Raw genomic sequence first — 25,110 nt, forward strand, 5'->3', positions numbered from 1 at the left:
TTCTAAAGGACATTTATTATTTTGTAGTTGCAATTTTTTTAGTTTTGCTATCATTTGGGATTTTTAAGCGAATAATTTTTAGCATTGCTTCCTCCAAGTTTGCAGCCTCCGCATCTGTCATAGTTGCTGCTGCCACCACGGGAGGAGAATGATGGGAAGATGGAAAACAAAACAACACTGCAGTTTGATAGCCTCAGTTTCTCCTTCCCCCAAAGCTCCGTTCATTTAATTAAACAAAAAAAGAGGGAGATGTTGCAGTGTACAGCTACACAAACGGAGCAAAAAGGCTTTGTGAATTTGAAATGGGAGTTTCTGTTTCCTAAACCTAAAGCTGGAGTTTCTATTCTGTATTTTTACGTGTATTCATCCTTCCCCCTGAAGCTATTCCCATTGGATTTTACCTATAATGTATTCACACTGGGCATTGTTCTATTGGTTTCACCTTATCTCTTATTTTCCCCTATAAAACCTGTGTCTGGAACCCAGATCATTGTCACTTGTACGTGCGGCGTTCGAGCAAATACAACCTACTTTGGACTGCGCAACAAGTGTCCAATCTCTTGAGTCTCTTTATCCCGGTCATGATCGCGCTCTCTAAATAGCTCTGTCCGTATCAAACGAACCACAAAGGTGTTTGTCGCTTCTCTCCGGCTGCTCCCGGAAGTGCCTGGCCAGCACCCCGGGAAAGAAGAGCCGGGCAAAAACAAGGAAGTTGGAGAGAAAAGAAGCAACAGGGCTGCTTCTAACCTGCCCCGAAGCACTGGGGCTCTGGGCTTTCCTTCCTATAAGAGAGAACTGTCGTTCTCCTCCAGGGTTCCTTGGCCAAAACTGGGATTCCACTTCCAAAACTCCGTACATCCAAGGATTGCTCCCCAGTGAAAGCAGCCAGGACAGAAAGGTCTGTCTGCCCTTGGCCTCTTGGGGGTGCCTCTCACCTGCTTTCAAAACACTGGGACTCAGTGCTTTCCTTCCAGTGAAAAAGAACCGTCCTTCTTCTCAAGTTATCCATGGTCAAAACTGAGATTCCTCCTCCCAAATTCCATATATCCAAGGTTTCCTCCATGACAAAAGCTGCCAGGACAAACGGGTCTATCTGGCTTGGCCTCCCAAGAGCCACCTCTCTCTTCTTCGGCCTTTGAAATTCTTGGTCTCTGTGCTTTCCTTCCTACAGAAAAGAACCGTCCTTCTTACCTGTGCAGAAATGGCCGAAAATGGGGATCCACCTCCCAGATTCCCTATATCCAAGGGTTACTTTTAGATAAAAGCTACCAGGACAGAGAGTTCTGGCTGCCTTAGGCCACTAATGGCTGCCTTTCATCTGCCCCTCAAACACCGGTGTTCTGTGCTTTCCTTCCTATGGAACAGAAATGTCCTCCTCCTCCAGGTGTCCATGTCTGAAATTGGGATTCCACCTCTAAAATTCCCTATATCCAAGGGTTGCTCCCAGCCAAAATCTGCCAGTACCATCAAGTCTGGCTGGCCCTGGCCTCTGGTGGCTGCCCCTGCCACACTGGGGCTCGGTTCTTTCCTTCCCATGGAGATCCCTGTGACACTGTGGGCACCTCATGGAACCAAGGGGATCATTGCGGCACCACTGGAGCCCATGGAACCAAGGGGCCATGGTGACACTGTGGGGCTTCATGGACCCAGAGACCATTATGACTCTGTGGGGCCTGATGGAACCATAGAGACCATGAGGACCCTTCAGGGCCTCGTGTCACCAAGGGGGCATTGTGACACCTCAGGGCCTCCTGGAAGCAAGGGACCATTGGGACACTGTGGGGCCCCATGGAACCGAGGGCACATGGAACAGGTCTGGCTGGCTTGGCCTCCCAGGGGCCACCTGACAGGTCTGGCTGATCTTGGAATGCCAAGGGCTGCCTCTCATCAGCTCCTGGAGCACTGGGGCTCCGTGCTTTCCTTGCTATGGGAAAGAACTGTCCATCTTTCCAGATGCCCATTGCCAAAATTGGTACCCTCCCAAAAAAGTTTCCTATTTCTAAGAGTATCTCTCAGAAAAAAACCTGCCAGCTCTGGCTGGCCTTGCCTTCCAGTGGTCACCTCTCATCTGCCCCTGAAACACAGGGATTCTGTTCCTTCATTGCCATGGAAAAGACCTGGCTTTCAGGTCCAGGGTCCATGGCCAAAATTAGAATTTGGCTTCCCAAATTCCATATATCCAAGGAATGCTCCTACAGAAAAGTAGACAGGACAGACAGGTCAGGCTGGCCCTGTTCTCTAGTGATTTTCTTAGACTATGAGCTGAATGTTTTCATGTGGAAACACCTTGGAGAGGGAGAGATCTACCAAGGTGGGATTTTGAGGCCTCAGGCACATGACCACTACATATGGACAAAGGAGCTCTGTGCTCTGTGCGGTTGTGGTGGTTTTGCATCACTCAAGTGATGTCCTGAGAGAAGCTGCTAGCAGTTTCCTCTGGGTCTGACAAGAAAACAATCAGTAATTAGATTTGAGAGCTGATAATCTGTTAAACCACTAAGGAAACTGCACACACCTCTGTGAAGACACAAGTTAAAGAGGAAGAAGCATGGCTGGGTCTCTTTCCCTTCTGGGCAGCACAGAGGTGCCAAGGCCGGGCCAGCCCCCGTCTGGGCCGGGGCGGGCCGGGCGGCTCCTGCCGTGGGGCCGGGCCCCTTCCCAGGGAGCCCGCCAGGCCCCATCGGCTGCCGGGCAGGGGAGGGGAGGCCGCGGGGCCGAGGCCGGGCCGGGCCGTGGCTGCGCTTGCTGACATCTGGCCGCTGCCGAGCCCTGCCCCGCCGCCAGCCCGGGCCCAGCCAGGATCCGCCGGGCCCCAGGAGCAGCCCCGGGCCGGGCCGGCTCGGCCAAGCTTCTGCCGCCCTTGGGCTTGGCCCGCAACCAGCGGGCAGGGCCAGGAGAAGCCATCGGCCCCGGCCGTGCTGCTGCTCTGCTCTGGCCTGGCTGCTGAGATCCTGGCCCTGCCCCCAGCGCCGCCCAGCCTGACACAGCCCCAGCGCAGCCGCTGCACAAACCTCCATGGGAAAACAGCTCCGGCCGCAAGGACCCAGCCCGGCCGGGCTCACGCAACCATCTGCAGGCCCCGCCTCAGATATTGACTCTTCCCGTGCTTCCATCCTCCCTCCAGTGAGAGAAAAGGACAAAGTGCAGGCACACACAGGAGCAACGTGAAGACACCCAGGTCAGTGAAGAGGAAGTGGAGTCCCAGATGGGAGGGATGAGGAGATGCCTTGATCTTGGGGCTGCAATCCTCTGGTAAAACTTTGGAGAAGGATGGAATTGATACATCAGACTCTCTTTTTCCCTATAACACATTAAAAAAAATAGGGAGATGACTTGTTCAGCAAAGGCCTCCATGCTAAAGCAAGCAAATGTTGAAGTAGCTGTGATCCCATGAGAAGTTTGAACACTGAAAGAGAAAAGAGTGATGAGATCCTGTGCCCTTAGGGAGAGAAGAAGAAGACCTCTGTTCCCAGAGATGAAGATGATTTCAGAAATAAATGAAGAGAACCTTTGCTCTTAAACAGCTCATCTTTAAACCAATACCCCATAAGTTGACATGGCCCATAAACACAGCTGTGGGAAAAGCTGTAAAAATTGGGAGGGACATCATGATTGCAGATTTTTCCAGGCAGCTGCTATTTGTGGAAATGAAAAGTCATGAGAGAACTGTTTTCTTGTGGAGAAGTCGCCATAACATTAACAAGAGGAACTTCTCTCCCTAAGTGAACAGAAGAAAGACTATTTGAGTAGTAAACTGACAGAAAATTTTAGGTTTTGTCTCTTTACATGGTCAGGTTCTAGGGAGAGAGGAAAAGTGTTCTGAAAGTTTTGTTCTGATTTTTATTACTCTTTTGTTTATTTACAGTTAGTAAACTTTTCTTTATACCCTTTTAATGCTTTGAGCCCACTTTGCCTTTCTCCTAATCCTACCTCAGAGCAGGAAATTAGTAAGTATATTCTAGTGAGTGCACTGGTAGTTAGCCAGCACTGAATCCACTACACTAATTCATGCATTGGCCGAGAATTCTCAAATTGTTGAAACAATGAACTGCCCCAGACAAGAGGGAAATCAAGGCAGAGCCATGGTTTGTCAGGACTTGCTTGATCCTAATGAGCTTCGTGGTGCATTTGGAGCTGAGCCCTGGAACCTCAGGGCCTGAGAGGAGATTGCACAAAACATTCCAGGAGTCAGAGTCAGAGGAAAAACCCCAAAGTGTCTCAAAGCATTAATGGAACCCACTGAGGTCCATCCCCAACACAGGCTCCTCATGGACTACTGGGAGGAGAGAACTGGAGGCCAGGATGGCACAAAAACCTCTCAGAGATTCAAAATGGCACAAAAACCTCACCGTGTGGAAAGGAAAACCCAAAGTTCCTAAAAAATTGTGAGTATCTCAAAGTATTAATGAGCCCCACTGAGTGTCAGTACAAAGCTCTCAAGGGACTCGTTAAAGCAGATAATTGGGGCCATGATTGCACAAACCTCTCACAGAGTCTGTATCCAAAGGGAAACACCAAGTACCTTAAAAGAACTGAAGTACCTTGAAGCATTAATGAGCCCACTGAGTGTTGTTCCTGACAAAGCCTCTCCAGGGACTAATTACAGCAGATAATTGGAGGCCATGATTGCAGAAAGCTCTCAGAGACTGCAAGGCAAAAGCCAAAGCCAAAGTCCTTTGAAAAACCTGCAGTGCCTGGGAGCATTGTGGAGCCCCCAGGGCCATTGCTGAGCAAGGCTCCCCAGGGACTCCTTCCAGCAGATCCTTGAGGCCACTGGGATGTGGGCTAGGGGGGGATGCTGAGGGCAGGACAAGGGGCTGACAGTGCCCAGCCTGGCTGGGGCTGTGCCAGGAGGCCCCAGGGCCTCAGGACAAGGTGTCTCCTGACAGCCCTTGGTGGCACAGACCCTGCTGTGCCCCAGGCCACCAAGACTTGGCTTCTCTTTGTCCCCACCTGTCATCAGTGCCTCCAGTTCTCTGCTCTGCCTGGGGCCTGGGGACACTTTCTCAGTCGTGTCCCTCACTGGGACCCATTAAAAGTCAAAGAAATTTGGAGTTGGATTCTGACTTGGAGCTCTGGAGAGGTTTCTGCAGCTCCCTCTCAGGGCCTCATGTTCAGGGCTTGAGCACAAAGCCCCAGAGGCTCATTCAAGTCCTTGTGCTGTGTCTGTGCTGCTGAGCTGGGCCAGGCTCCTGGCACAGAGGGTGATGCTGGTAAGCAAGCAGAGCTTCAAAAGCACATTTCTCTGGATGAGCAGCTCTTCTGCCAGCCCAGCAGGGCTGGGGCACTGCCTGCAGCCAGCGCGGGCACAGCCCAGAGGCACAGAGAGCTTCAATCAGTCAGGGCTGGGAAGGTGCTGAGAAGTGCCTGGGGCAGAATCACTGCCAGCCCTTGGCACAGGAACCTCTGGCTGCAGGACAATGCAGCTGCAGCTCCTGCAGTGATCTCCTCAAGCTGGAACATGCCAATGCCCACAGCCCCTGTGAGTACATTCTCTGATGGTCTCTTGTGCAGAGCAGCCAGGGGTGCCCAGGGCTGTCCTGCAGAGCAGGGTCCTGCAGCCCAGGGCGCTGTGCTGGGCCAGGGACTCTGCTGCCTGCCAGGGACAGCTCTCAGCCAGCCCGGGGAGCTGCTGCCAGCGCTGGCCAGAAGCTGTGGGGGGAAGGAGCCACCCTGAGCAGGGCAGGTGCTGCTGCTGAGAGCTGCTGGCTGGGGCAGGGCTGCTCCCAGCTCCAGACCAGCCTGGGCACAGCTCCGGAGGACACTTCCCAAAGAAGGTAAGCCTGGGATTGCTGTAAAGATCAGCAGCTTTCCTGAGACTGTTTTCAATTTCCTGCTTGGAGAAGGATGAGACAAAAAGATTTTTGCTTGTGATACATTTTTATATATTCATAGCTTTGTAGACTACTATTATATAGTTATAAAACTATAATCCTTACTTGACTCTATTAAACTCTTAATTAGCTCTATATATATATATATAAGCATATATATATATGCTTATATAACTGTAATCCTTAATTAACTCTAGTACGTTTCCTAAACTTTCTCTTAGATTTTAGAACAATAAGCAGGCTGTCTAAATACATTCCTGAAATACTGCATCGTCTTATTACCAGGAAAAGGACCTACAAGAAGAACATTTTGGTTTTGACCAGAATATGAGCAATCATAACAAATAGTGTGGCAAAGAAGTCCTTGGACTTTCTCCAATCGGTGAGACAGGGGTGTGTAACTTGGACAACTGAATTTCTTATTGGATTTTCCTGTTAAATATCCCAATTAATCAACCTTTATAAATTGTTGAAATCAGGAGCCGATTGTGCCTCATCCCCACTGGGACACCTGGAAGCTTCCAATAAAGGTCTGCTTTTTACTTTACTGTTCTAACTCTGTTGCAAGAGTTTGTTTGTTTGTTTGTTTTTCTCTTTTGATCATAGACAACATGGGGATGAGAGAAGCAGAACAGGAATTGTAATCCCAGAATGACAGAACATTCTGAGTTGAAAGGGACACACAGGATCCTCAAAGGCATGTTTGAACATTTACAGAGACTCCAGAACTGTGACTTTGGGTGGTCAGTCTCTCTGCTGGCAGCCTCCCAAAGGGCCTTCAGCCACTGCTCAGCCCTGGACAGCAGCAGCATCACCTTGGCAGGGCCCAGCAGGGCTCTCCTGAGCTGCCCTTGCCCAGCTGCACACAGACCCTGCCCCAGCCAGGGCCCTGCACACAGGCAGGTTTCTGTAGGGCCGGGCCGAGGGCACACGGGGTGGGATGGGCTCTGTGAGCGCTGGCAGGGACAAGGCACCTCTCAGGAGGGAATGTCCAGGCCCAGGGAGATGCTCAGGGAAGCAGAGTGGGCTGAGCAGAGCAATGCTGGGGCAGGAGGGCACTGTTGGTGTGTGGGAGGTGCCGGGTACAGCTGGGCACGGGAACACTGTCCTGAGTGCCCAGCTGTCTCTGCCCTGCCCTCTCAGACACAGCACCACAACATCTTCTCTTGTTTCTGCACTCCCCTGATATTGTCACTGTTATCTGATGCTCTCAGGGATGCTCTGGCTGTTGCAGCAACTGAGTCAGGCACTGCCCTTGGCACTCCTGCCAGGCAGGGCTGTCCATTGTAATGGGGTGTCCAAGCTTCCCTGGGACCTGTGGGGCTGTGGGCAAAGCAGTCCATGGGAAAGGGGAATGAGCTGAGCTCCTCCCTGAGATCCCATCATGGGCACACCCTGGATCTCCTTGCTGTGCCCTTCCCAGCTCTGAGCTGCCCTCCTGGGTGCAGATCTGTGCCAGACCTCTGGGAGTTCCCTGAATGTCCTACGGGGAAGTGCAGAGATGCCACAGCTGAGGAAATGCTGTTGGGTTGGCCAAGGGAGCCGTGAGTGTCCTTGGCTCAAGGGGGTGCTGAGACCTTGCCCAGAGACCTTTGGAAAGGGTGAGACATTCAGGGATGTCTCCGAGCAGGGTCTAGTTTATGCCAGGGTGACCCAGGAGTGTGATTGTGCTCTGATTGCAGCCAAAGGTGCAAAGCCAGGGCAGTTGGGAACAAGCACATCCAGCCCCTCACCTTCCCTCAGCCACAGGGAATCCTTTGCCTCTCCCATCTCTCAGTGCCAAACTCTGAGTGCAGCAGGAATGCTGGGGATTTCTGACCTCAGAGAGGCAGCAATGATGTGTGGCTAGGAAAAAAATTCCCTACATCTTTCCCCTGCTATCCAAGTCCTCTAGATGTGGCAGTGCAGATGGTACCAAGCAAGTCTGCAGTAAAAGTGATTCCCCTGACAAATCCTGAATACTCAGCTTTGTCCCTCTGCCACATGGCCACAAACCCAGGGCAGCAGGGCAGGGATGGCTCCTTGAGAGCCCCCACGCAGAGCCCTGGCTGCTCCTGGCACACTCAGCCAGCACAGCTGCAGCTCAGGCAGGGACCTGGGTGAAGGTTTTCCCAGAGCAGGAAGAAGGGTGGGTGAGTCCCAGCAGGACAGGCTACAGGGAATGGCCCAGGTTTGGCTCCAAGCAGCCTCTCCTGACTTGTCACTGTCCTTTCTCCATGAACAGGTGCCCATGTGCAGCCACAGCCAATGTCCAACAGCAGCTCCATCAGCCACTTCCTCCTGCTGGCACTGGCAGAGACGCGGCAGCTGCAGCTCCTGCACTTCTGCCTCTTGCTGGGCATCTCCCTGGCTGCCCTCCTGGGCAACGGCCTCATCATCAGTGCCGTAGCCTGCGGCCACCACCTGCACACGCCCATGTTCTTCTTCCTGCTCAACCTGGCCCTCAGCGACCTGGGCTCCATCTGCACCACTGTCCCCAAAGCCATGCACAATTCCCTCTGGGGCACCAGCACCATCTCCTACACAGCATGTGCTGCTCAGCTCTTTTTATTTGTTTTTTGCACTACGACAGAGTTTTATCTCCTGACCATCATGTGCTACGACCGCTACGTGTCCATCTGCAAACCCCTGCACTACGGGACCCTCCTGGGCAGCAGAGCTTGTGCCCACATGGCAGCAGCTGCCTGGGCCAGCGCCTTTCTCAATGCTCTCATGCACACAGCCAATACATTTTCCCTGCCCCTGTGCCATGGCAATGCCCTGGGCCAGTTCTTCTGTGAAATCCCACAGATTCTCAAGCTGTCCTGCTCCAAATCCCACCTCAGAGAACTTGGGCTTCTTGCTTTTAGTGCCTGTTTGTTATTTGGTTGTTTTGTGTTCATTGTTTTCTCCTATGTGCAGATCTTCAGGGCCGTGCTGAGGATCCCCTCTGAGCAGGGACGGCACAAAGCCTTTTCCACCTGCCTCCCTCACCTGGCTGTAGTCATCCTGTTTGTCAGCACTGCACTGTTTGCTCACCTGAAGCCGCCCTCGATGTCTTCCCCATCCCTGGATCTGGCCCTGTCAGTTCTGTACTCGGTGGTGCCTCCAGCCCTGAACCCCCTCATCTACAGCCTGATGAACCAGGAGCTCAAGGCTGCAGTGAGGAGACTGATGACTGGGTGGTTTCAGAAACATTAAACTGCTGGCCAATTTCTGCAAATCTCTTGTAATAAAACTCATCTTTGATACTTCTTGTTTTGTTGGTTTCATTTTGGAAGTCCTTTTTCTTTGTTTTACGTTTTAATGTTTTCCGCAAAAAATGTCATTGTTCGTGCCATTTCTCATTTTGTTCCTCTCCATTTTCCCTGTGCCCACAGACTGTGTCAATGAGGGGCTGTGCTCTTGGTGGCTTTAAAGGAACTCAAGGATCTCCCAGCCAAGTTTTCTGCAGAGCTGCCCTTTTGTTGCCTTCTCTGGAGCTGCAGCAGCAATGTCTGTGTGCAGAGCTGGGGGCAGATCAGTGCTGGCACAGCAGCTCTGCTCCTGCTGGCCACACCATTCCTGATCCAGGCCAGGAGCCACTGGCCTTCTTGGCCATCTGGCTATACTGCTGGCTCATGTTCAGCCTGCTGTCCTTCTTGTCCTGCCCTCCAGTAGATCCACACTCACACCCAGCTTGGTGTCATCTGCAAATTTGGTGATGCTGGGCTCGATCCCCTCACCCAGATCATCAGTGAAGATGTGAAACAGGACTGGGCCCAGCACAGATCCCTGGGGGACAGCAGCAGGGACTGGACACCAGCTGGATGCAGCACCATCCCCACCACTCTCTGGGCCCAGCCTCCAGCCAGCTCTTCCATCTCCCAGCAAGGAGGGAACCTGCCCAAGCTGTGGGCTGCAGCTTTTCCAGGGAATGCTGTCAGAGACTGTGTCAAAGGCTTTGCTGAAGTGCAGATGGACACATCCACAGCCTTTCCCACATCCACAGCTGGGTCACCTGGCTATAAAAGGAGATCAGGCTGCTCAGGCAGGACCTGCCCCTCTTAAATCCAGGCTGGCTGGCTCTGACCCCTCGGCCATCCTGTGGCTGCCCTGTGATGGCTCTCAAGGTGATCTGTTCCAGAACCTTGCCGGGCACCGAGGTCAGGCTGACAGGCCTGGAGTTCCCCAAATTCTCCTTCCAGCCCTTCTTGGGGATGGGCTCACACTGGCACCTCCAGTGCTCTGGCACCTCCCTGCTGAGCCAGGACTGATGGGAAATGATGGAGAGCAGCTTGGGGAGCTCATCCACCAGCTCCCTCATCCCCCTAGGATGGATCCCATCCCATCCCATACACCTGTGAGCATCTGAGTGGCTCAGCAGGTCACCATCTGCTTCCTCCTGGATTACATGGGGCTGTTCTACTCCCTGTGCCCATCTGCCAGCTCAGGAGAGCTCTTGTCCTGAGGACAACCTGTTCATATATTGAAAATTGAGACAAACAAGATGTTAAGTAGCTCAGCTTTTTCCTTATCTTTAGTTACTCTATTCTCCATGGCATCCAATAAAGAGTAGAAGTTCTCCTTATCCCACATTTTGCTATTAAGTTATTTATGAAACATTTTTTATTATTTTTCACAGAAGTGGCCAGGTTAATCTCTAATTCAGATTTCACCTTTTTCCTTTTTTTTCTGAATGACCTAACAACATCCTCAAACACTTCCAAAGTTCCCTGACCTTCTGTCCGAAGTTGATGCACTCTCGTCCTTCCCTTGAGTTCCCACAAAAGCTCCATGGGCAGGAGCGTCATTTTCCTCACCAGCTCATCTTTTGCCACACTGGGACAGGCTGCTCCTTCCTCCTTAAGATTACTTTCTTGAAATGTGTCCATCCTCCCTGGACCCCTTTGTTTTTAAAGGCTGTTTCAGTTTATATTCTGTATTTTGCACACATATTCATTAATTGTCCTGGACTAAACACACATCTGATAATAATTTCCCCAAAATCATTAACATCTTTCCCCTCCCCTTTACCCATGCTCTCTTCTGTCCTGGGGGTCTCTCTGGTGGTCCCTGGTGGTCGTGGGCCCCAATGTTCCAGTGGGCCTGGCTGAGCCTGCAGGACACTGAGGCTGGTGAACTTCCAGTTCCCCTCCTCACACAATGGGCACTGTGTGGTTTCCATAGGCCTGGGGTTTTGGAGAACAAGCTCCAGGTGTGAGCTCACCTGGTGGAGTCAATTTATCACCTGGTAACATGAGGTCACAGAGTGGGCTATGACATCACAGAGTGGGGTATGTGAGGTCATTGAGCAGCTACGACATCATGGAATGTCTCTGTGACATCACAGAGTGGGCTGGAACATCAGAGACGAGCTGTGTGACATTAGAGAATGGGCTGTGACATCTCAGCCGGCTGTGCCATCTCAGAGGGGCTGTGTGACATCCCAGGAGGGCTCTGTGAGGTCACTGGGTTGGTCACTCCGCCCCAGCTCCCCCTCACAGTTTCTCCCAACAAGTCCAATGCTGTTCATGCCCAGCGGGGTCCCTGTCCCCCGCTATCCCCCCGGCCCACCTGGAGCCACAGCCTCCACCAAAGGATGTTCCACAGGATCCACCCCAGAGCCTGACACGGGGAAAAGGGGCCAGGGCTGTGTGACCAGGACATCAAGGCCGTGGATTATCCAGGTCCCTGTGGCCTGGGTTGGGTTCCCCAGGGCAGGAAAGATGTCTGGCAGCTGGAGCAGGCTTAGGGAAGGGCCTCCAAGGTGGGGCTGGAGCCCTGGGGCTGTGAGCAGAGGCTGAGGGAGCTGGGCTTCTCCAGCCCAGAGCAGGGAAGGCTGAGGGGCTCCTCATCCCAGCCTGGCAGTGCCAGCCAGGAGGGGATGGAGAACACAGAGCCAGGCTCTTCACCGGGGGGGGGCCTGGTGGGAGACAAAAGCCAAAGGGTGGAAGGGGAAAGAGGGGAGATCAGCCAGGCCAGGAGGAGATGAAATGAGTCAGGCTGGTTTCAGCATTTCCTCAACACCAAAAGCAGCCTGACCTCCCTTCTCCATCCACCACTGACAGCTTTTTCCCCCACTCCAGGATGAGCATCCTGATACAAGAAATTAATTGTGTTTATATCTATCACAGGACCACGTTTGTCTAAAATCAATTTTAGTATGGAAATCACTTGTGACTGTTGGACTCATCAGACACTGCTGGGACGTTGCACATAACTCAGAGAAGAGTGTGATTGTTATTAAATTGTGTCCTGTTCAACTGTGGTCTGTTGGCCATGAAGAGAAACTTTCTGTGCCTCTGAGTCTCACCAGTTCCTGACCCCCAAAGGACACAAACCTGATGAGTTGTGGTTCCCACTCCAGTGGTGGCACTTGGAGCTCCCTCCATCCCCTGAGCAGAGCTGCCTTGTCCCAGAAAGTCCCTGGCAATGCAGGGATGAAGGAAACAGGACAGGCTGTGGGGATCAGGGGCAGGGCACGGCCAGGGATTTGGGGTGGTTGTGAGCCCAGGGCAGGACCCGGCCCTTGGCCTTGGTGAACCTCATCCCATTGTCCTGGGCCCATGGCTCCAGCCTGTTCAGATCCCTCTGCAGAGCTTCCTGCCCTCCAGCACAGCCACACTCCCACCCAGCCTGGGCTTACCTGGAACTGCCTGAGGGTGCCCTCGATGGCCTCGTCCAGATCAGCAATAAAGAGATTTCACTGACCTGGCCCCAGTCCTGAGCCCTGGGGACAGCCCTGGATGTGACTCCATTCCTCAGCTGCTCTGAGTGCCAGGGCTTGGATGAGGGAAATGGTGGGGAGGGGGTGGGGACAGAGTCTGATTGATTGTCAGCCATGAAGGGTCTTGATTTTCACATCTATTCAGACTGCATTAGAAGGTGCTGGGGGTCATAATCAATTGGACATTGCTGATATCAGTCTGTAAACAGAAAAAGAAAACAGGACAAAACATTTCTCTCTGCAGTATTTTCAATACAGTATATTTACTTGGAATACACTTCTAAATTCTGTCTAATTTACCACAGAAGAATTGAGGATTCGATTTATTCCCATGGGCTTTTCTTTTTTAGAAATTTTAAAAAAATATTTATGAGCCTTTTATCAATGAATTCCTGAACTGAAGAGCTCAGGAAAGAGGAGGCCTCTGGAGTAGGAAAATTCATCAGCAGCCTCCAAGGGGCTGAGGATCCATCGCCATCAGAGCAGCAATGAGCAGAAATGGGCAGAGCTTTGTGGCTGCCCCAGCTCTGGGCTGGGCCCTGGGCCTGGAGCAGGAGCAGCTCTGGAGGGCCCCAAGGCCGGGGCTCTTGTGCTGGCCTGGGCAGATGGGATGGCAGCAGGGGCTGCAGAGCTCTCAGCAGCTGAGGCCGAGGGGAGCAGGGCAGCCAGGGAGCCTCCTTGTGCCTTGGGCAAGCCCCTTCCCCCATGGCTGGGGCTGAGTCCTGGCTGAGCTGCAGCTGCTGCTGTGCCCTTGGCAGGGGCTGAGGCCGTGGGGCCAGTGGCCAGAGCAGCCTGGCCTGAGCAGAGCTGTGGGGCCAGAGGCGGCTGGGCTGTGCTGGGGAGAGGCCCTTGGTGCTGCACAGAGCTCAGGGCAGCTGGCAGAGCTTGCAGGGAGCTGGGCTGGGCTCAGAGCCTGGCCCAGAAACCATCAGTGTCCATCTCAGCCTGGCTGAGCGTGCAGGGACAGGACTCAGCCCAGGCCTTGTGGGGCAGGGCCAGCGCCTGTGCAAGGCATTGAAAACAGGCAAGTGCCCGAGAGAGGAGGCTGCTCTGTGCCCTTGGGGGCATGGACACAGCAGGGAGGGGGCCCAGGACATTTGTCAGCGCCAGCCTCTGTCCCCAGCCCTTGGCAGCCCTGGCTGCTGAGCCCAGCTTTGGCCTGGGCTGACTTTGGCTGTGGCCCAGCTCCATCCTGCTGCGGGGCTCAGGGCCTGTTCCCAGCCATGGCCAGCCCTGGCCGGCCTCTCTGCTGGCCCAGAGGCCGGCAGAGCCCGGGGCAGGGCTGTCTGTGCAGCCCCACAGGTGCCAGGGGCTGGGCAGGAGCTGGCAGAGGCTGCCCAGCAGGGAGGCCATGGGGCACAGAGCCCCAAGGCTGCCGTGGGCACCACGGCACAGGGGCCGTTCCCAGCCGCAATGCTCCTGTCCTGGGCTGGGCCTGCACAGGGGCTGTGGCACCATGGCTGGGCCAGCACAGGGCCACCAAGGGGCCACGCAGCCGCTGCCGGGGCTGGCAGCAAGGCCGGGCACAGACAAGGAATTGCTGAGCGTGGCCTGCGCTGGCCAGGGCTGACTGTGCCAAAGGCAGAGCTCAGCTGCCCTTGGGGGCTGCAGGAACACTCAGGAGCCCAAAGAGCCTCCATGGCTGTGCTGGAGACCAAGGCTGGAGCAGGGAAATGCAGGGCTGCTGCGCCATGGCAAGGGCATGGAATTCCAGCACACACCTCAGCTCTCTGATGATCCCGGCACCGTGCTGGGCCCTGTTTCAGCCTGGAGCAGAGCAGATGTTGATGGCACAGGAGCCCTGCGGGGCTGGCAGGGACCTGCAGCTTGCAAGGTGCTCTGCTCTCCCTCAGCTCCTCTCTGAGAGATCCAATCCCAGCTCAGCACCTCAGGGCACGAGTGGCACTGCCTGTTCATGGGCACACAGCTGATGTCTGCCTGGAAAGGGGCACAGGTTTTAATACCTCTTATTTTATTAGTTTACAGGCACATTTTTATTACCTGTGTCACTTGAGTACTTTAAAGAAATGGCAAAGTTTTCCCTCTAGGGACAGGAATTTCCTGGAAGTGTACTGATGGCAGGAGAAGAAAGACTGATCTTCACATCTACTTGTGTCATTAGTATCCTGTTTATTATTTCCTCTCCCTCTTCTTTCAGGTGTTTTCAGCTCTCCTTTTTAAATGGCCATGTCTAAGGACATCTCTTCATTTAGACCAGGTGGATCTATATATTTCCCGTTGCGCCTAGACTTCCTCCTCCAGATGCTTTCTGGTCATTCAAGTGTCCCTCAATGGACTGGTTTCATGCTTTGAAAGTCAGGGAGTGGCCCAATCTTTCTGAAGTTCAAATAAATATGAATTATATTTTATTCTGTTTATATCTATCACAGAATTGCCTTTTCTTATGTCTTCGTCTAAAACTGTTCCTCTTGCACATAGCTCAGGAAAGAATGTGATGGTTATTAAATTGTGTCCTGTTCAACTGTGGTCTGTTGGCCATGAAGAGAAACTTTCTGTGCCTCTGAGTCTCACCAGTTCCTGACCCCAAAGGACACAAACCTGATGAGTTGTGGTTCCCACTCCAGTGGCTGCACTTGGAGCTCCCTCCATCCCCAGAGCAGAGCTGCCTTGTCCCAGAAATCCCTGGCAATGCAGGGATGAAGGAAACAGGACAGGCTGTGGGGATCAGGGGCAGGGCACGGCCAGGGAGAAGAATGACTTTTGATCGAGCTGTGCCTTCCCTTGGCTTTGTTGGCTGACAAGAAATGAACATCCCTCTGTGTCTCGGGCAGCTCCTTCTCCAGGGAAAGCAGGTGGGAGTTGGAGCCAAGGAGCTGAAAGCTGCAGGTGCAGCCTGGGCTGGAGGGAGCTCAGATTTGCACAAGGCTGCTCTGAGTGCCAGGGCTTAGATGGGGGAAATGGTGGGTTGGGGGTAGGGACAGAGTCTGATTGATTGTCAACCATTAAGGGTCTTGATTTTCATATCTATTCCAACTGCATGGGGAGGTTCTTGGATTTAGAGTCAATTGGAGATTGCACTTATCAATGTATTAACAGTAAATAAAAAAACAAACTATACAGGACTTAAAAAATCTTTCTCACTGTCTTTTTAAATATAGTGTATTCACTTGCAATAGGCCTATGAAATCTGTCTAATTAACCACAAAATATTTGAAAACTTTAATTATTCCTAGATGTTTGGCTTGTTAAGGTGTTCTGAATGTTAATGAGCCCTGGGGCACTGAATTCCTGAACTGAAGAGCTGAAGGCTGAAGAAGCCTCTGGAGCAGTAAAATTCAGCAGCAGCCTCCAAGGTGCTGAGGATGTCAGCAGCCCCCACTGAGGCCATCCCTGCCCAGGGCTTGGAAGGAGAAAATGGTGGGGTGGGGGTAGAGACAGAGTCTGATTGATTGTCAGCCACAAAGGGTCCTGATTTTCATATCTGTTCAAACTGCATGAGGAGGTTCCTGGATCCAATGTCAATCAGAGATTGCAAATATCAATGTATTAGGAGTAAAAAAAAAACTAAACAGGACCTATTTTTTTTTTCTCACTATCTTTGAAAAAAAAAAATACATTCACTTTGAATACACTTTGAAATCTGTCTAATTAACCACAAATTATTTGAAAACTTAAATTACATTATTCCCAGAGGCTTGGCTTGTTAAGGTGTTCTGAACGTTAATGAGCCCTGGGACAGTGAATTCCTGAACAGAAGAGATGAAGGCTGAAGAAGCCTCTGGAGCAGTAAAATCCAGCAGCAGCCTCCAAGGTGCTGAGGATGTCAGCAGCCCCCACTGAGGCCATCCCTGCCCAGAGACCGTGGGGGAATGGGCAGACAAGGAGAGCGTCCCTGGGGCTGGGGCAGCAGAACTCAGAGGCAGCAGCGGCTCCAGCTGGGAAATGGAGTGTGGGATGGGGCTGTGAAAGCCCTGCCTGGGCTGTGCCAAGCAGGACACACAAGCCCTGACCCCCATCCACTAAAAAACTCTCTCAAGGAGACATTTAAAAGGAATTAGAATTATCTGTGTGCTCTGAATTGGATGCACTGGAGAAATACCAGCAAGAGATTCTCAGGAGCTCAAAACAACAAAACAGCCTTTACTGGGAACTTCAGAAAATCAGAGAGACTTTGGCAAAAGGTTTAATATGACATTCAGTCAACAAAACCCAGTTTTCAATGCATTAACTTGGCACATTCAACTTCACAAACTCTATGCCTGTTCAATTTTAAGTTAATCAACATTTGCTAGAGGACAGAAGTAGAAGAGGACACAGAAAGAGAGAAAAATAAGATATAGAGGAGCAGACACAGAGCTACCAACTCCTGGATTCCAGCAGTGTTCAGATGGAAATTCCAAGAGGAGGTAGGGTCAAGATGTGTGCTTGCCTTGTGGTCAGCCTTAAATAACCCTTGTTGTTCCTGGCCCCTTCCCCCAGGTGGGACTTGGGGTCATTTGGTCACTCAGGAGCTGGGCTGGGGCTCCAGAGGTGGCTGTGGAGCATTGCCTGTGCTGTGCCAGGCACTGGCAGCCACTGCTGGACTGGGATAGAGGCTCTGGGGGGATTGGGGGTCCAGGGCAGGGCAGGGCTGGGGTTCCCGGGCAGGGCAAGGCTGGACCTGCCCCTTCCTCCCCCACACAGGAAATGTTTCCAGCCAACAATCTCCTCCAGTCTGTCACAACAGGCAATGTTGGAGGTGAAATCCCGATTGTGGCCATGGGTGCCTGGCCGAGAAGGACAGTTCTTTTCCAGAGGAAGGAAAGCCTCAGTTATTGGCTAATTTCTGGTCTGATTGTCTGGATTTTGTTTGGTTTTGTTGTTGCTCTGTTTCCTTGGTGTGCCTGAAGTGTCCAGTCAGGAGCAGAGTGACTCTTGCCAAGGAACTTTGCCGTGCTGTCACTTAATATTAAATCTGGTTTTTGCTGCTCCCTTGCCGTGGATTTTTTCAGCGCTCTCAAGCCCTCGTTGGTAACAGGGTGAAGGAGCCCTGGCCCAGGCTCTGGCCCTGGGGGACACGGGGACGCTGCCGGGGGGTCCCTGTCCCCCTGTCCCACCCCCCACGGCCCCGTTCCCCGTCCCCATGTCAGGCTCTGGGGTCGATCTCGTGGAACATCCTCTGGGGGAGGCTGCGGCGCCGGGGGCGGGGGGACCCGGGGGGACAGGGGACCCCGCTGTGCACGAGCAGCGTTGGACTTCTCTGGGGGGACTGTGAGGGGGGCTGGGGTGGAGTGACCTCCCCAGTGACCTCACACAGCCCCTGTGATCTCACACAACGATCGCTGTGATGTCACACAGCCCACTCTGTGATGTCATACTGCCCCTATGATGTCACACTGCCCTTGTGATGTCACACAGCCCACTCTGTGATGTCACACTTTCCCTGTGATGTCACAGAGCCATCACTGTGATGTCACATAGCCATCTCTGTGACGTCACACAGCCCACTCTGTGATGTCATACTGCCCTTGTGATGTCACACAGCGATCTCTGTGATGTCACGCTGCCACTATGTTGTCATACTGCCCCTGTGATGTCATAGAGCCATCTCTGTGATGTCACACAGCCCTGTGATGTCACACAGCCATCACTGTGATGTCACATAGCCATCTCTGTGATGTCATACAGCCCACTCTGTGATGTCATACAGCCCCTATGATGTCACACTACCCTTGTGATGTCACACAGCTATCTCTATGATGTCACACTACCCCTATTATGTCACACTGTCCCTCAGACACTCTTGGATGTTCTGGGTCCAGGTCAGAAGCATCTGAGACCCTGGCAGGCACCCAGGAACCCCTGTGGTTTTGAATTTGATCCATGGAACAATTTACCAACCTTGCCGGAAGAACAAGAAATCACAAAAGTTTCGATATTATAATAGAAGTAGTCACAAAGTGAAAGGAAGGATTTTTGAGTGCTGTACAGGGGGGTTTTAGGCCTTGTACCGAGGGGTCTGAGTTTTGTACATGGGGGTCAGAAGTTCTAAGATGGAGGGATTTGGGCGTGCCCTGTCCTCCTTCTTTCTCCTTCCAATCCTCCATATTCTTGGTGATGTTGGCACTCACAGATTGGTTTAGAGTAGAAAGTCCCTATTCAATATAGGTGATAGGCATTGGGGAAAAACTATAAACATTTAACACGTAATGTGTGATATAAAAGATGGCACCACCCCTTGGGCGAAAGAGACGGAGAGAGACGGAAAGGGACAGAGACGGAGACGGAGACGGAGAGACACACAGAGGGAGAAGGAGTAAGAGGGAATGTCAGGGAGTCTGTGTGCCTTGAGATAACATGCAATAAACTACCTCGAGACTGGACGACTGAAGACTACTGAGTCTGTCTTTGAAGGCATGGGTTGGAGGAGAGACTTTACCACCTCCCGGGGTCACCCCAATCTGGGGGTGAGCCCCGTCAGTCCCTTTCCCTGTGTACCACCCCTGAGCCCTCAGACCACTGGATCCCTGATGCTCTCCTCCACCCTCTCTTTTCCTGTATTTATACCCTAAACCCTCCTTTGTCTTTGTCTTTAACCCCCCGACCCCTGGAGCGTCAGACCCTAATAAACCCTGGCTGGAGCTCCATGCCTGGACCCTCCCGTGTCTTCACTGCCGAGCTGCTCCGTGTGTGTGTGTGTGCTGGGGCTCTCGTGGCTCCTGCCCGTCAGCACAAAACACTCTCAGGGAAAGTTGTGCCTGCCACCACCACAGACCACACCAGTGTCCCTTGGGACCAAGAGGCCATTGTGACACTGTGGGACCAAGGAGAGCATTGCTGCCCTGCCAGGCCTCATGGAACCAAGGATCCACTGTGACACTGCAGGGCTTGGGGGACCACGGTGACATTGTGACACTGCAGGGCCCAAGGATCCAAGGGACTTTGTGACACCAAGGGGTCCCATGGAACCAAAGGGACATTGTGACACTGGGAGGCCTCATGGAATCATGGAGAACATTGGGACACTCTGGGGCCTCATGGAACCGTGGTGACAACAAGTTGTCTGGAAGTGTTGATCAGCTGGAGGGTAGGAGGGCTCTGCACAGGCTCCTGGCCTGGATCAGGAATGGTGTGGCCAGCAGGAGCAGGGCAGTGATTCTTCCCCTGTGCTGGGCACTGGTTGGGCAGCACCTCCAGTGCTGTGTCCAGTTCCGGGCCCCCCAATTTAGGAAGGACATGGAGGGGCTGGAGCATGTCCAGAGAAGGGCAACAAGGCTGCTGAGGGGTCTGGAGCACAAGTCCTGTGAGGAGCAGCTGAGGGGGCTGGGGTTGTTGATCCTGGAGAAGAGGAGGCTCAGGGGAGACAAGGCGGTGTCAGGGCACAGGTTGGACTTGATGATCTCCAAGGTCTTTTCCAGCCTTGCTGATTCTGGGATTCTCTGAAACCACCCTTGGAGCAGTTGCAGGAGGAGCCCTGGGCCTCCTCTTCAGAAGCTGCAGCAGCCCAGGTCCCTCAGCTTCTCCTCACAGCTCCAAAGCCCATCCTGTCAGTCCTGCAGAGCCTCTGCAGCTCCTCCTCCTTGCCCAGAACAGGGAGCCCCACAGGCAGACACAGCAGCCCAGATGTGCCCCCCTGGCCTGGGCTGCCTCTGGCAAGGGAGCAGCACCAGGCACTGCAGGAGCCTGCAGACAATTCCTGCAGCACTTGTGGGATGATCCTGCTCCCCAAGGGACGTTCCCATGGTGCCAAGTCAGGAACTGGAATGGGGAGTGGGGCCAGAGAGGAAAGGGCAAACAGGGATGGGCTGTGTGCAGGGCAGGGAACAGGGGTGGGCAAGAGGAAGAAATTTGTAGATGGAAGAGTAAAGAAAGCAAAAGTGAAGCCAAGGAAATGCTCAGGGCAGTTTGGGGGTGGCTGCCAGGCAGCCCTGGGTCTGAGCAACAGCGTCTGCAGTGGGACAGGAAAGTCCCAGCTGATGGGAACAAACTTTCTGGCTGAGTGCAGAGGCCAGGACAAAGCTGAGTGCTTTCCCTGGCATCCCCCAGCCCTTCCTGGCCCCAGGGGCTGATGGCATTTGTGCTCCCTCAGGTTCATGTCCCCACAGCAGAAGCACGGGGGTGCGCATGGAGGTTTTCTGTGCTGAGCATTGGCCTGGCCGTGTTCTTGAGAGAGCCTGGGCAAGGAGCCTGGAGCCCCCAGGCCCTGGCCTGAGGCGTCAGCGCTGCCCCAGCAGTGCCCATGGCCTGTCCCTGCTGCAGCCCCGGCACTGCCACCCCCAGGACTGTGCCCGGCCCCGAGAGCACTCAGGCCCTGCAGCAACACCAGGGCCACCAGGGCAGCGGGGCAGGGCCACGGCAGCAGCACTGGCAACACCAAGTGCTGCTGCTGCTGCTGGGCACAGCTGCTGTGCCAGCACTGATCTGCCCCCAGCTCTGCACACAGACATTGCTGCTGCAGCTCCAGAGGAGGCAACAAAAGGGCAGCTCTGAAGAAAACTTTGCTGGGAGATCCTTGAGTTCCTTTAAAGCCACCAAGAGTGCAGCCCCTGATTGACACAGTCTGTGGCCACAGGGAAGGTGGAGAGAAACAAAATGAGAAGTGGCACAATGACATTTATAGTGGACAATATGAAAAAAATAGAACAAAGGAAAAAAATCCACAACTAAACTAACATGAAGTATCAAAGTTGACTTTTATTACAAGTGATTTGCAGAAATTGGCCAGCAGTTTAATGCTTCTGAAAGCATCCAGTCATCAGTCTCCTCACTGCAGCCTTGAGCTCCTGGTTCCTCAGGCTGTAGATGAGGGGGTTCAGGGCTGGAGGCACCACCGAGTACAGAACTGACAGGGCCAGATCCAGGGATGGGGAGGACATGGAGGGGGGCTTGAGATTGGCAAACGCTGCAGTGCTCAGGAACAGAGAGACCACAGCCAGGTGAGGGAGGCAGGTGGAAAAGGCTTTGTACCGTCCCTGCTCAGAGGGGATCCTCAGCACAGCCCTGAAGATCTGCACATAGGAGAAAACAATGAACACAAAACAACCAAATGCCAAACAGGCACTAACAGCAATTAATCCATGTTCCCTGAGGTAGGATTTGGAGCAGGAGAGCTTGAGGATCTGTGGGATTTCACAGAAGAACTGGCCCAGGGCATTGCCATGGCACAGGGGCAGGGAAAATGTATTGGCCGTGTGCATGAGAGCATTGAGAAAGGCACTGGCCCAGGCAGCTGCTGCCATGTGGGCACAAGCTCTGCTGCCCAGGAGGGTCCCGTAGTGCAGGGGTTTGCAGATGGACACGTAGCGGTCGTAGCACATGATGGTCAGGAGGGAAAGCTCTGCTGAGATGAAGAGCAGAAAGAAAGAGAGCTGTGCAGCACATGTTGTGTAGGAGATGGTGCTGGTGCCCCAGAGGGAATTGTGCATGGCTTTGGGGACAGTGGTGCAGATGGAGCCCAGGTCGCTGAGGGCCAGGTTGAGCAGGAAGAAGAACATGGGCGTGTGCAGGTGGTGGCCGCAGGCTACGGCGCTGATGATGAGGCCGTTGCCCAGGAGGGCAGCCAGGGAGATGCCCAGCAAGAGGCAGAAGTGCAGGAGCTGCAGCTGCCGCGTCTCTGCCAGTGCCAGCAGGAGGAAGTGGCTGATGGAGCTGCTGTTGGACATTTGCTGGGGCGGCACATGGGCACCTGTTCATGGAGAAAGGACAGTGAAGAGTTACAGGAGATAACTGTAACCAAAATCAAAACCATTTCCCATACACTCTCCCCTGGAACACACACGGATTCAAATCTGTGTTTAAGCGTTTTGGGGTTTTCATTATATGCTCCCCAGTATTTTTCCTAGTATTCTCGGATATCAAAATCTCCACATTTCTGCTTTCGCCAGGGAGAACATAGTAAGTTGTGTGATGCAAACTGATGAGAGGATAGTGGGGGGAGATGGTCTGTAATTTTGAGCTGTTCAGAGTTTCTCTGGGCTTTAACCTCTCTCAGGTGGAGGGTGATCACTTTCACCTCCTTCCCCTAAAATGCTACCAGGTACTGCTGAGAGCAGATGGATTCACCACAGCCCAGATCCACATTTGTAGCCAAGGACTCACGTTGCTCATTTCACCCACCCAGCAGCATTTTCAGTGTCACAACACCTCTGGCTTTCCCCATCAATCTGATAACTCAGAGATGCTCTAGGACAGGTTTGCACCCTGCATTGAAGCTCCCAGCTTGGACTGAAATCTCAGGGAGACTTCCAAGTGTCCTTTTGATGGCACTGGATGAAGGGAGATGCAGCTCCTTCCCTGGCTGCACTGCCAGCATTGCCCAGAGCCGGGCACTGGGGACAGCTGTGTCACCCTGAGCCAGCTGTGCCCCCTGCCAGAGCCCCCAGTGCCGGGCAGCTGCTGCCAGCCCTGTGCTCTGCAGAGGGAACTGGGCCCGGGGCTGCAGAGCTGCCCCACGGCTCTGCTGCAGCTCTGCCTGCACAGGAGGGGCTGCACACCTTGGAGCCCCGGCCCTGAGGGCAGAGGCTTGGCTGGGGGCACAGGAGGGAGGGGGCTTGTTCAGAGGGAGGGGCTGCACTGGAGGGGATCCTCTGCACATCTCTGAACTCTCCCTGCCACAGCATTTCTGGGTTTTGTTTTCTCTCCTTCCCTGATCTTCTCTCTGCTTCCTGGAGATTTTCCTCCTGCAGGTGTTTCCCTGTGCCTGATCTCTCCGTGCCAGCACTCACAGACCCCAAATCTCTGTGCCCTCTCCTTGGCCTGACAGAACCCTGCCTGTTTGCAGGGCACTGGCTGGGGGCAGGTTCTGTTTGCAGCTTGGAGAAAGGACATCTCAGACTGAGCCTGATGGCTGCAGCAAAGGTGATGCTGGTGCTGTCCATGGGCAGAGTGGCTGCAAGCACATTAGGGATCTCCTGTGAACCTACTGATCACTAAAAGTAACAGTTTGGATGTCTCAGGCACTTGACAAAATTCATAATCAATAATTCATAATCAACGTTTAATATCCATCCCCCTATCCCAGACATTTTCAAATATTTAGGAAACTGAACACCAAGTCTTGGGAAATGTCCTCATTTTTATCAAAATCCTTGTCTTGGAAATACTCTATGACTGATCAGAACCCCTCAGCATGTCAGAGCTGCATGAGCATTTCACCTCCCCTGCAGCAGAAATACTCATATTTCTACTCACAGGTCTGTGGGCATTGGGATGTTCCAGCTTGAGGAGATCACTGCAGGAGCTGCAGCTGCATTGTCCTGCAGCCAGAGGTTCCTGTGCCAAGGGCTGGCAGTGATTCTGCCCCAGGCGCTTCTCAGCACCTTCCCAGCCCTGACTGATTGAAGCTCTCTGTGCCTCTGGGCTGTGCCCGCGCTGGCTGCAGGCAGTGCCCCAGCCCTGCTGGGCTGGGAGAAGAGCTGCTCATCCAGAGAAATGTGCTTTTGAAGCTCTGCTTGCTTACCAGCATCACCCTCTGTGCCAGGAGCCCGGCCCAGCTCAGCAGCACAGACACAGCACAAGGACTTGAATGAGCCTCTGGGGCTTTGTGCTCAGGCCCTGAACATCAGGCCCTGAGAGGGAGCTGAAGAAACCTCTCCAGAACTCCCAAGTCAGAATCCAACTCCAAAGTTTCTTTGACTTTTAATGGGTCCCACTGAGGGACACGACTGAGAAAGTGTCCCCAGGCCCCAGGCAGAGCAGAGAACTGGAGGCACTGATGACAGGTGGGGACAAAGAGAAGCCAAGTCTTGGTGGCCTGGGGCACAGCAGGGTCTGTGCCACCAAGGGCTGTCAGGAGACACTTGTCCTGAGGCCCTGGGGCCTCCTGGCACAGCCCCAGACAGGCTGGGCACTATCAGCCCCTTGTCCTGCCCTCAGCATCCCCCCCTAGCCCACATCCCAGTGGCCTCAAGAATCTGCTGGAAGGAGTCCCTGGGAAGCCTTGCTCAGGAATGGCCCTGGGGGCTCCACAATGCTCCCAGGCACTGCAGGTTTTTCAAAGGACTTTGGCTTTGGCTTTTGCCTTGCAGTCTCTGAGAGCTTTCTGCAATCATGGCCTCCAGTTATCTGCTCTAATTAGTCCCTGGAGAGGCTTTGTCAGGAACAACACTCAGTGGGGCTCATTAATGCTTCAAGGTACTTCAGTTCTTTTAAGGCACTTGGTGTTTCCCTTTGGATACAGACTCTGTGAGAGGTTTGTGCAATCATGGCCCCAATTATCTGCTTTAACGAGTCCCTTGAGAGCTTTCTACTGACACTCAGTGGGGCTCATTAATGCTTTGAGATACTCAACTTTTTTAAGGAACTTTGGGTTTTCCTTTCCACATGGTGAGGTTTTTGTGCCATTTTGAGTCTCTGGGAGGTTTTTGTGCCATCCTGGCCTCCAATTCTCTCCTCCAAGGAGTCCATGAGGGGCCTGTGTTGGAGATGGACCTCAGTGGGACCCATTCATGCTTTGAGACACTTTGGGGTTTTTTTCTGCCTTTGACTCCTGGAAAGGTTTGTGCAATCTCCTCTCAGGCCCTGAGGTTCCAAGGCTCAGCTCCAAATGCACCACGGGGCTCATTAGGATCAAGCAAGTCCTGACAAACCATGGCTCTGCCTTCATTTCCCTCTTGTCTGGGGCAGTTCATTGTTTCAAGAATTTGAGAT

General features: G+C 53.2%; 1 protein-coding gene and 2 pseudogenes across 1 annotated transcript; 1 reads left to right on the forward strand and 2 right to left on the reverse strand.

Moving 5' to 3' along the window:
* LOC128820668 (uncharacterized) overlaps positions 1-25,110 on the reverse strand; it is a 1,438,581-nt pseudogene that overhangs the window by 296,351 nt on the left and 1,117,120 nt on the right.
* The window catches only part of LOC128820670 (zinc finger protein 850-like), a 488,361-nt pseudogene that overhangs the window by 290,324 nt on the left and 172,927 nt on the right, over positions 1-25,110 (forward strand).
* Positions 21,139-22,124, reverse strand: LOC128820715 (olfactory receptor 14J1-like). Its single transcript, XM_054001534.1, has one exon. The coding sequence runs from the start codon at positions 22,122-22,124 to the stop codon at positions 21,192-21,194; it is 933 nt and encodes a 310-aa protein (XP_053857509.1). The 3' UTR covers positions 21,139-21,191.

Source organism: Vidua macroura, chromosome 30 (assembly GCF_024509145.1).
Source record: "Vidua macroura isolate BioBank_ID:100142 chromosome 30, ASM2450914v1, whole genome shotgun sequence".
Taxonomy (NCBI): Eukaryota; Metazoa; Chordata; class Aves; order Passeriformes; family Viduidae; genus Vidua; species Vidua macroura.